Genomic DNA, 10,996 nt, shown 5'->3' on the forward strand with positions numbered 1-10,996 from the left:
TTGGAAGAGAAGAAAAAAAAAAGTCGAGAATATAGTTTTTTTCTTTGGTTGAATACAAGCAAAATTGGATTGATATTTTCATTTTATATTTGTAGCTATTGATTTCTTTAAAATTTTATCTTCTACCCATTTTTTATCTTTCAAGTTTTCCCCCTCTATCCATTCTTAATTTCTTATCCATTTTCTTGTGTTCAAATGTGATCCTGTTTAAACATTGTCCAACAGTAATACAGATGAAGGTTTGATTTCTTGGAATGGGTCACGAAAATTTGAAGGTTCAATTTCTTGGTTTGGGTTTGATTCAATTTCACAGTAGTGTCATTGCTAAGTGCTTGGTTTTTTGTTTGATTTTGTTACGCTCCAGTACTTGTTTTTTTTTTTTAGAAAGAACACTGTAATTTTATTCAAAGGATGCCAAATCAGCTGGAATTACAGCAGAAAGATGTGGAGGAACAGCCTCCATTCACATCGTATACTCTTTAACATGTCTTGCATATCTAGCAGTGTTATGTGTGGCACAATTGCCCTGTCTCCTAACATGACTATAACTCACATCAACAAACTGACTTGACAAGCACTTAGCTTCCTCTATCAGGTTTCCAAACTCAGCATGCTCCACGTTGTCCCCTACCAGAGCATCAACGGTGATCTTGGAGTCCCCCTCAAGGATGAAAGACACTGGACCAATGTTGCTAGCAAATCTCAAGGCTTTTATTGCTGCGAGAACTTCCACTACAGTGACCAAGTAGGGGAGCGGGACCTTATCCGCCATTGCAGCCACCATGAGTCACTTATCATCCCGAATCACAGCTCGAACACCTGCTATGTCGTTCTCCCTAAACACAGCCCCGTCAAAGTTCACTTTGAGTCTCGGCCAGGGTGGAGGTTTCCAGATGACCCGTTCTGAACCTCAATAGGGTGGGTGAGGGGGTTTAGGTGGAATGGAGCGAACATAAGCAGCTCGAAATCCCTCCCTACCTGAATCCCCATCAAATCGTGCAATATCTGTAACAATATCCTTTATTTGAATTTCAAATAAAGTATCAGACGTAACCCCCAAAGGAATTAAATCATTAGCCAATCCCGTAGCTCCATCATTATAGCCCGTATCCATTGATTCCTGAATTTCAGCTAGAGACAGCTGGCTCGAAGTAGAATCCTAGTTTGCTGGGATAACTGAAACCAAGTGTAATGTTTCCCTCATAACCGTTTCATCATTAACGTGACTTACACCCTCATTAATGATTGATTCCCCTTCAGTTTCCCAACTCGCCTGATCTTTCACTGATATGCCTTCACCGGCTTCTGTCTCAATTCCTTCCAACTCCATTCTAGCCGAATAAAAAACTTTCTGCGTGAAAGTTTAATTGTGTTCATAGAAACCCGGCACATAAATACCTTCCTTCCCATGTGTCGTGAAAGGGGCTGATAGAAATTCACCGGAGTGTTGTTCCTTAAAGAGGACAAAGCCATCGGTTTCCTTCTCTAATAATGAAAGTTTTTTCCACTGACTAGCCAATTCCTCCATAGTACAAGATGGAGTGAAAAGTAGAAGCAAGAACATAAGAAGTATTTCCCTGGACCCCTGGAAAAAAAAAAAAAAAAAAAGACCACTAGCTCGAAAGGTAAACTTGTTACCTTAAAAGAACACACTCTCCTTCTGAAGAAGGGACAGAACACTTCTACTGCCAAAGAAAAAGAGGAAAAAACCTCTATTTCTTTCCGACAGAGAGACATTTTCAAACTCAGTTCACCTGAGTTCAGAGAATGTAATGATCTCCACTCTGGTACTTGTTGATGGGAGTTTTGAACATAGGTTCCAAATATTAATTTACACAAAACCCGCCCTTTTTTATCATGTTTTCGCTTGGTTTTATCATGTTTTCGCTTGGTTTTGAGTTAAAATACATATTTACCTTCTTTTCTTTTCCTTTCTTTTAGCAAAGGTGGGTTACGAGAGACAAACAAAAATTATTTCAAATGGGTAAAGTGACATTTTTTTAAACCATGAGTAGGCAAAGTGATTACGGGTTAAATTACAAGTGGATTTACTGCAACTACCTCTTAATCATTTCTATAAAATTTGGGTGTTGCTGTCATACATCTTTATTTATTTTATACTTTATGCTTGTCATTGTTTGGTACTCATTAGGGGTGTTTACATGTCGTGTCGAGGTAAAGGTATTTGGCTTAATGGCTCAACCCAAACATAACTCATTTAATTGTTGTGTCATAACCCTTCAACCCTAACACGACCTATTAATGAAGCGAGTTGACAAGACACAGCCCACTTAACACACCTAATAAGCGGGTTATATTAAGATGACACGAATGTGAAACAACCCATTTCAACCCACTTAATATTAAACAAGTTAAGTCGTCACAAATTCAATCAATCCATTTATCACACTTCAAAAACCTATCAAAAAAAGAAAAAAAAATCGCTTTAAAAAAAAACACCGGATTAATAAACAACAAATTTAATACAAACTCATAACATCATATTCAAAATGCCTATTACGCATACAATTTGAAAGTTAATAATAACATCAAATACTTAAAACTCATCGTCCAAGAGTTTAAAATAACATCAAATTACTTACTAAAAATTAAGTCCATAATATAGTACCATCCATCTAGAAATAAGTTCTTTACATTTCAAAAGAAGTGCATATACTTCAACCCAAATTCAAAATAACATAGTAAAACAAAAACATAACATCCACCTAACTTGCTAAATACCAAGTATAAAAAATATAGCATAGTTTATGTCTCTCTTATTTTCTTTTTAAATTTAAAATATAGGTTGGATGTTGCCTCATAGCAATTTTTGAGCACATGGCAACATCTTATTGGGTTTAGTACAGAGGACACTGGACCTAAGTCGAACATAATTTATAAAAATCTTATTAAATCTGGTGAGGAGAAAGACAAACTGGGAACCCTTCTGCTGGCATAGGCGCTGCTTTGAATTTCATTTTCTCATTGGGGAGAATTGGTTCCCATTGAAACATTTTCACCACGTAATGGAGGAAGACAAGAATAGTCAATCTAGCATACTCATGTCCGGGGCACATTAGTGGTCCTACCCCAAAAGGAACATGTGTGTAAGGAGAAGGTCCATTTCCTTCGAATCTTATGGGATTAAACCTTTCTGGCTCTGAGAAGTATTCAGAGTTATGATGGGTAGAACCCACACCCCAATATAGCTGAAAAATAAGTACTTTTATCAGCAGGATGAGAGTAAAAATAAATAAATTAATAAATTGTCATAGAAGCCTATAGTTACGTGTTGATAAATTATCGTTTGTCTAATTACTTAATCATTATTCAGACACATACCTTCCACCCTTTGGGAATGACATAACCTTCGAAAGTGATATCCACCTTGACTTCTCTGAAAGCACCTTGAACAATTGGTATATGCCTCATAACTTCATTCACAAAGTTCCAAGTGTATCTCATTTTCTGAATGTCATCAAAACGTAGTACTTCTCTTGGCTTCATTGACCTCGTAATTTCCCTTTGCTCTATAATGCGAATGAAGTTTTATGAGCTTTCTTTGTTTGCTTATGTATGAATTAAAAAATTAAAACTTCATGAGAAATGCGTAAAGAAGAAAAAAAAAAGTAAAACAACAAAAATGGAAATATTACGTAAGGGTATACTTCTTAATTGAAAGATACCTTTAAGAACTTCATTGTAGAGGTGAGGCATCTCTGATAGATATTTCATAGCAAAAGTGATTGTGGCAGTGGTAGTCTCTTCACCCCCGAATAGAATTGCCAAAATCTTGTCTACAATCTCCAATTCCGTCATGAATCCATCATCAAATGGCACAGCAATCATCTGTGATAGCACGTCCTGTGTTGGAGATGCTAAGTTCTTTGCTAAGGCTTCCCTCCTCTCCTTAATAATCAAATAAATCCCTTTCCTAAGAGATTCCATCGCTCTGGTTGCACGATGAAATGGTGTACCGGGGATGCTTAGAGGTACCGATAGTATGCCATCGGTTAGATTATTGAAGTGGTACAAAAGCTTCAAAACTTTTTGTGTGTCATTGATGCTCAAAAATAAATGACAAGCTAATGTGAATGTGTACATTTTTACTAGAGGATACACCTTGACTTCATTTTTGCCTTCCCAATTATTCTTTAATTGGTTTCTTGAAATTGAGTCAATTGATGCCACTAATTTTTGAGCCTCATTGAATTTGAAGAACAAGGACATAAGCTTCCTGCCCTTGGCAGCATCATGCTCAATGGGTACAAATTCCATGGAGGGGAAAAGCTTTTGAAATGAGGGAGGCCACCAACGTATGAAGAACTTGCTATCGTTTGAAAAAATGAATCTATTTGCAGCAGCACCAGAAAAAACAATGAAATTCTCACCAAAAATAGAAGTTTTGAATATTTTGGAAGAATATTTGGTTGTTCTCTTAGAGATAAATTTATGATCTATAGCTCCCTCACGGTTTGCAGCCAAAAATTGAAGGGTTTCACCCATTATTGGCCAACCAAAACTTCCTGGAGGGAGTGTTGGCCCGGTGCCAGTGACTTTTTCTTTGGTTTTATAAGCGAAGGACCTAATGCCAAGAGAAATGGAAGCAATCAAGAATAGGGAAATTAGAACGAAGAAGAAGAGCTCCATTCTGGGGTGGTGAGTATGATAAAGGTGGTGTCTCACATATATACTAACACTACATTTAAAGAGTTCATAAAAAATAATAATAATAATAAATATATAAATAAAAAAATAAAACTCTTCATTTAAAGAACTTCCCCAAAATTAATTTCCGACTCTCTACTTTTTAGTACCTAAAAAGACTTTGGTAGTAGTACCTTTCCTTTTCGGGTTTTTTTTTTTTTTTTTTTTTTTGGGGGGTGGGGGTGGGGTTGGGAGCGGGGCTCTACTGTCTAGTACACTCTACATGACTACAATTACATAACAATAAATAATAAAATATATTACATTTTTTAAAAGAATTTATGTAAGTTTTTAGCATTTTACATCTTATATTTAGAAAATAAAAATACCAAAATATAACAAAGAGGATCTTATTTCTAAAAAGTAAAATAATAAATCCACATACATAATAAGAAATTTGTACTAAAATTTATTATTATTTAATATTTTAAAATTATATATTAAATATTATTGTACATTTCTTATATATAATATTATACTATGTAAGTCATGTAACTATGAAAGTCGTTCTCAAAACAAAAAACAAAAAATAAAAATAAAAAAAATAAATGTCATGTAAGATTACAATGTGACACTCTACTCTCTAGTACTATTTTATTTTTTTTGTGACTCCCTACTCTCAAAGACTCTAGTAGTAGTACCCTTCTTCTTCTTTTTTTGGGTGGCTCACTACTCTCTAGTACACTCTACAAAACTACAATTAGGTTGTATTTAAGTACTGCTTATTTTCTGAAAACTGAAAACACTGTAACAAAATAATTTTTAAATATGTAAATAATATTGTGGGACCCAAATTTATATTGAAATTTGTATTTGCATGACTTTTGTGGGTTTGTAAACAATGCCATGGGACCCACATTTTTTCAGCAAAACGTCCAAACGCAAACTTAAGCCTGGTTTGGATAGCGCATTTGTGCGTCTAAGTTTGCAACTTTCAGCATTTTCCTTTTCTTTTTCTTTTTTTCAAGCCGCAAGTTTTGACTTTTCTCCCATGAACAGTGCACCCATGCACTGTTCACGGGTCCCACAAACTTCACTTTTCAGCTACTTTTTCATTAAAAATGAGTTTCACGCCACTATTCACATATTTAAAAATTATTTTGCTACAATGTTTTCAGTTTTCAGTTTTCAACAAAAATAAGTTGTATCCAAACGGACCTTTAAACGCTATCCAAACTTACACTACGTGAGTGTTTGGATTGCAATGAAACACTCACTAGCGTCTAGTGTCTGCATTTTAGTAGGTCCCGTGCACTGTTTACGAGACCTACAAACTACCTTTTTCAACAAAAACAACTTTAAAACTAGGTCTCACGGCACTATTCACACATTTAAAAATTATTTTATTCCAGTATTTTTAATTTTCAGTTTCCAACAATAAGCGGTATTCAAACACACCCTGCATAATAATAAATAATAAAATAAAGAACTCTATTAACTAGGCAAGGTGGCAAATCCATTAAATACCTATCTACCTCCATCTCTTCTTCTTTTTTCCTGAATTTGGTTTGTAAGTTGTAACCGTGGGTGGGTTTTTATTTATTTTTTTGGTTGGGCTGTTAGGGAAAAGGGGCCAAGGTTTCAGAAGAGAAGGGCCCAACCCTTAAAAAATAGTCAAATTATACCCAATAAAAATTTTTATTTTTTGTGCTGGGGGCCGAGCCCCCTCCTAGGTCAGCCATTTTCTAGCAGTTTGCAAAAAATTGATGAAACACATTTGTTTGTAGAAATCATCAAATTTGCAAACTGCATATGAACGATACAATATGTCATTCAAAAGTGAGTTTTTGTTTTCTTTGGTGATTTTTATGGTTTCACGTTCGAGGCTAGGGCTTGTTTTCAGTTTTTATTTTTTTATTTTTAAAAAAAAAAATATATATATATATATATTAATTTTGGTGTTTAAATAATAATTTCAGCCTAAATGGAAAACAGTGCTTGTTTGGTATTTAACCAAGACTAAAGGAAGACTTTGATTAAAATAAGTTTAAACTTAGATGACTCAATTATTGAACAAAGTAAAGATAAAGGCCTAAAATAAATTTCAGTCAAATTTATAAGGTGCCATTTGTAATTGGGTTTTACTAACGTATGCCCTTGGGGTAGGGGTGGCAAAGTAAGCTCATACCCATTTGCCCACCCAAACCCGCCCACTCTAATTAAACCCAAACCCACCCAATTATTAGTTAGGTTAAATGGGCATCAACCCAATTAGACTCAGTAATTATTGGGTTTTAACTAAAAACTCATTGAGGCCCATTTAACCCAAAAATAATATACCCAAATTCAACCCAGCCCTTCCTATATTATTAATAAATAAAAAAATTTTAAAAAAAAAAAAAAAAAAGAACACAACCCTCAGACGTTTTAGGGTTTCACAGGGGTTTTCTCATTTTCCCTCATTTTCTTGGCCTCCAATCAAGTTTTAGTCAGAAACCCAGTAGTTTCATTGAGAGATTTTCAAATCTAAGAAAAAAAATTTGCACAAAAAAAAAAATCAAACACCAAAAAATCCATGCGAAGAAGAACCAAAAACACCAGTAAAAAATAAATAAATAAATAAAATAAAATAAAACATATCGAAACCCACAAACCCAGCAATCCAAAACCCATGAACCCAGAATTCTCGCCATCGCCAATCATGGTGCCGTATTGCTGTCCACCTTGACCGAGCACAGATCATTAAAGAACGCGGTCCTCTCGATCGCTCCACTGAAGAACAGATCTCCGTCTCCTTCGTCCACGAGAATATCCATCAAACGCTCCATCAGCCCAATCTCACTCCTCAACTCGTTGTTCTCCCGCGAATTGCTCGAACTCGCTCTGAATCCAACACCACACAACAAAACCGAGTCCTCCATCGACATCAACGGCAACGAGGAGTCTTCATATTCCTCACCGTCATATTGGTTCACACAATCTTGACTGTCAATCTTCTCATTAGCCATAGCAAATCTCTGAGAAAAAAAAATTAAAATTTCCCAGAAATTTCATATCGAATCTCAATCGAAAATCAAACAAAGAGAGCAAAAGTGAGATTTTTTTTGTCAGAATTGAAGTGGGGAGGCAATGGAGGAGAAAGAAAAAAGAAATTTTAGATCCAAGAAAAGTTTTTTCTTTTTTTTCTTTTTTTTTTCAAGGAAAGTAGAGTGGAGCCAAGAAAGTATGAGGGGTTTTCACTTTAATGGAATTTTGGTAATTTGGGTAATTAGGTAATTAGGTGAGTTGGGGTTTACCCATAATAATTGGGTTGGGTTGGATTTGGGTTAGAATTGTTGGGTTCTAAGACTTTAGATTTAAATGTATTAGAACTTCAATTTGTAATGTTGGCAAACCATGATCAAAACATTTTAGTCTTGTTTAGACTTGCTCAAAGTATTTGTTTTTTATGTAAAGTTGGAATCGAGTTATTGTAGAATTTATTGTGCAATTCTGTTTGGCTCGATCGATCAAGAATTAGACTCGATCGATCGAAAGTCATGCAAATTGTTTTTCTGCAGAAATTTCCAACTCAGCCCAAACGCGTTTGACGTATAGGGTTTTATGTTTTGTCTTAAGTATAAAAGGGAAAACCCTAGCCACGTTTTGGAGATGCTCCATATGTTGTGTGTGTGAATCTTTTGTGAGATCAAGAGGTGGTTGCCTTCACACATACTTAGAGTTTCCAAGTTTCAAGATTATGTCAAGAACTTGGTGATCAATTCAGTTGCTGCATTAAGAGTTTAAAGATACACAAGCAAGGGTGCTTGTACTTGCTAGGAATCCAAGAAATAAATATTCCATGGACTCGGAGCTATCACGTGGTCGTGATAGTAAGTTTTCTACTCGAGGTAGCAATAGGATGTTAGTGGTCTAAGTCGCTATTGTGTAAACTTCAATTCTTTCATAGTGGATTCAATTTTACCTTGAGGCTAGCTAAGTTAAATCCTCCCCAGGTTTTTTACCGGTTTGGTTTTCCTAGATTATCATATTGTTGTGTTCTTTATTTTTCGCACTTTACAATAATATGATATATGTGTGTTAACCTAGACTTGATAATTTGACTAAGTAATTACTTGGCTAATTACCTAGGTTAATCTGGTTGTGTTTTAAGGGGTCTAAAAACGTACAAAAATCAATTAATTAAATGTGATTTAATGGATAAATGGGTTTTATATACCCAACCCAATTATGCCCACCCCAAACCCACTCATTTGACACCCCTACCTTGGGGTATACATTAGTAAACCATTTTAGGAAACTTTTGATGAAAAAATGATTAATTGTTTTGACAGTTTTTTTAATTCTCCATAAAAACTTTCTCAAAATAGATAGTTAATGTATGCCCTTAAGGCATACATTAACCGAACCCTTTGTAATTTTTGGCCTGTTTGGATTGAGAGGAGAGTAGAGTAGAGTTGGCTGAAAATATTCTAATTTTGGGTCAATTCTACTCTATTTTACTCTACTTCTTTTCTTTCCATCTCAATCTAAATGTATCCATACAACTTGTTTGGATAGAGGGAAAGTAGAGGAGAGTAGAGTAGAGTAGAATGAGGGAGAGTATGCTAAATTATCTTATTTGGATGTGTTTTAAGGGAGGAGGGAGAGGGATTCAGAGGGGTTTGGAGGGATTCTAACTACTTCTAACCCCTCATTTTCAATTCCCCCAAATTGGAGAGATTTGGAGGGAGAGTAGAGCATAGAAATGCTTGACCAAATGAATTACCAAATTTACCCTTACCAAATTAACAAAATTACAAACTATAAAAAGGCTAATTATTTATCTCCCCCTTACTTAATTTTAAAAATATCCAAATAAAGTGGAGGATAACTATTCCCCTCTACACTCCTCCCCACTACTCTCCTCCCCTCTACTCTCCCCTCCCTCCAAACTTCCAAACATAGCATTAGTCTTTAAAGATTTCCCCAAAATTAGTCTCCTTAACAATATGTATGATTGCAAATATTAATTGCTTACCGTAGAAGATGTACAAGTCTTCAGTATCTACAAAGCCCACGTCGAAATAAATTGGGCTGTGTAGATTTTGCATTCTTGTTGACTACAACACACTCTTGTTGCCATTATTATCATTTTGAAAGCTTGAATATTTAGGAGTAGGTCTATTCATGTCATAAATTATAATTTTGAAGGCTTGCATATTTAGGAATAGGTCTATTTTAGGGACTAGTTTCTGTATGGACTAGTTTCTGTATTTCTTTTCATCATTTGATTATCATCACTAGTTTCGGACCCCACAATTTAAAAATAAAAATAATTGCCCACACACATAGCATATATATACCTAATTATTAGTATTGTATAAAAAGTTAATAAATTTGAATTATTTTATGCTGGACAAACAAATGGCATTGAAAAGCATAATCTTTTAAATGATCTCTTCTTCTTCTTTTTAGATATAGAATTAGAGATATGATTAAGTTTCTTAGTATAGCTCACTTATATTAGACTACTCATATTTTACACTAAATTAACTCACCTGACACAAAAATTAAAAACTTAAATAGGACATGTGGTACAAAATTAGACTTTAATTAACATCTAACTAGCTTGTAACCCATGCATATGCATTAGGGCTGTCCATGGGTCGGGTCGGGTCAAGTTTGGGGTTGATCCGCAACCGACTCAATTGGTTCGGGTGAACATAAAATGGACCCGCAACCGACCATATGTTCAGATCAAAACCGATAGCTCGAGTCTTCGATTGAGCAAGTTGGATCCGTCAAGTAATATTGAGTTTGAAACAAAAGAAGAAAACTGAGAAATCACAACCTAAGCAATACAGAATTCAAAACCCAGAAGAACACAAACACGGAGAAATCAAGCCAAAAACACAAAATTAGCACCAAAAGGACATAGAGAAATCAAGCCAAAAGAACACAAAAATCAAGCCAAAAGAACACAAAAATCAAAACCCAAAAAGGACAGAGAAATCAACCCAAGGAACACAGAGAAATCAAAACCCAAAGGACACAAACCCAAACACAAACTACAGAAATCACATAGCATAAACAAGAATTCAGATCTATGGTCTGAAACGAAGAAAGAAAGAGAGATATAACACTAAACCAGCACCACCATCACTCCCCTCACCTATCATCACCACATCCATCACAAGATCAGTGCAAAATCTAAAAAAAAATTACATTTTTTACTGACCCACCATAACATGCACAAGATCAAAGGATATTTCAAGCAAATTAGAGGAGGCTTCGAGAGTTGGGTTTGAGCAACTTGACGATGGCAGTGGCTATAAAAAGGGTTAGGGTTAGGGATTTGAGAGAGAGA

General features: G+C 35.1%; 1 protein-coding gene across 1 annotated transcript; it reads right to left on the reverse strand.

Annotated features, from left to right (window-relative positions):
- Positions 1-2,554: 2,554 nt before the first annotated feature.
- LOC126706756 (beta-amyrin 28-monooxygenase-like) lies at positions 2,555-4,682 on the reverse strand. Its single transcript, XM_050406299.1, has 3 exons — positions 3,687-4,682; positions 3,343-3,530; positions 2,555-3,209 (listed from the first exon to the last, which is right to left on the reverse strand). The coding sequence occupies exons 1-3, from the start codon at positions 4,648-4,650 to the stop codon at positions 2,910-2,912; spliced, it is 1,452 nt and encodes a 483-aa protein (XP_050262256.1). The 5' UTR covers positions 4,651-4,682; the 3' UTR covers positions 2,555-2,909.
- Between the last annotated feature and the right edge of the window lie 6,314 nt (positions 4,683-10,996).

This window comes from Quercus robur, chromosome 11, assembly GCF_932294415.1.
Source record: "Quercus robur chromosome 11, dhQueRobu3.1, whole genome shotgun sequence".
NCBI classification, from domain to species: domain Eukaryota; kingdom Viridiplantae; phylum Streptophyta; class Magnoliopsida; order Fagales; family Fagaceae; genus Quercus; species Quercus robur.

What these genes read in the sequence shown, in the direction of transcription:
- LOC126706756 (XM_050406299.1), bottom strand. Translation starts at nt 4,650, where the DNA reads ATGGAGCTCTTCTTCTTCGTTCTAATTTCCCTATTCTTGATTGCTTCC. An exon ending in CTACAATGAAGTTCTTAAAG is followed by an intron (nt 3,531 to 3,686) that starts GTATCTTTCAAT and finishes TTCGCATTATAG; the next exon opens with AGCAAAGGGAAATTACGAGG. An exon ending in TCATTCCCAAAGGGTGGAAG is followed by an intron (nt 3,210 to 3,342) that starts GTATGTGTCTGA and finishes CTTATTTTTCAG; the next exon opens with CTATATTGGGGTGTGGGTTC.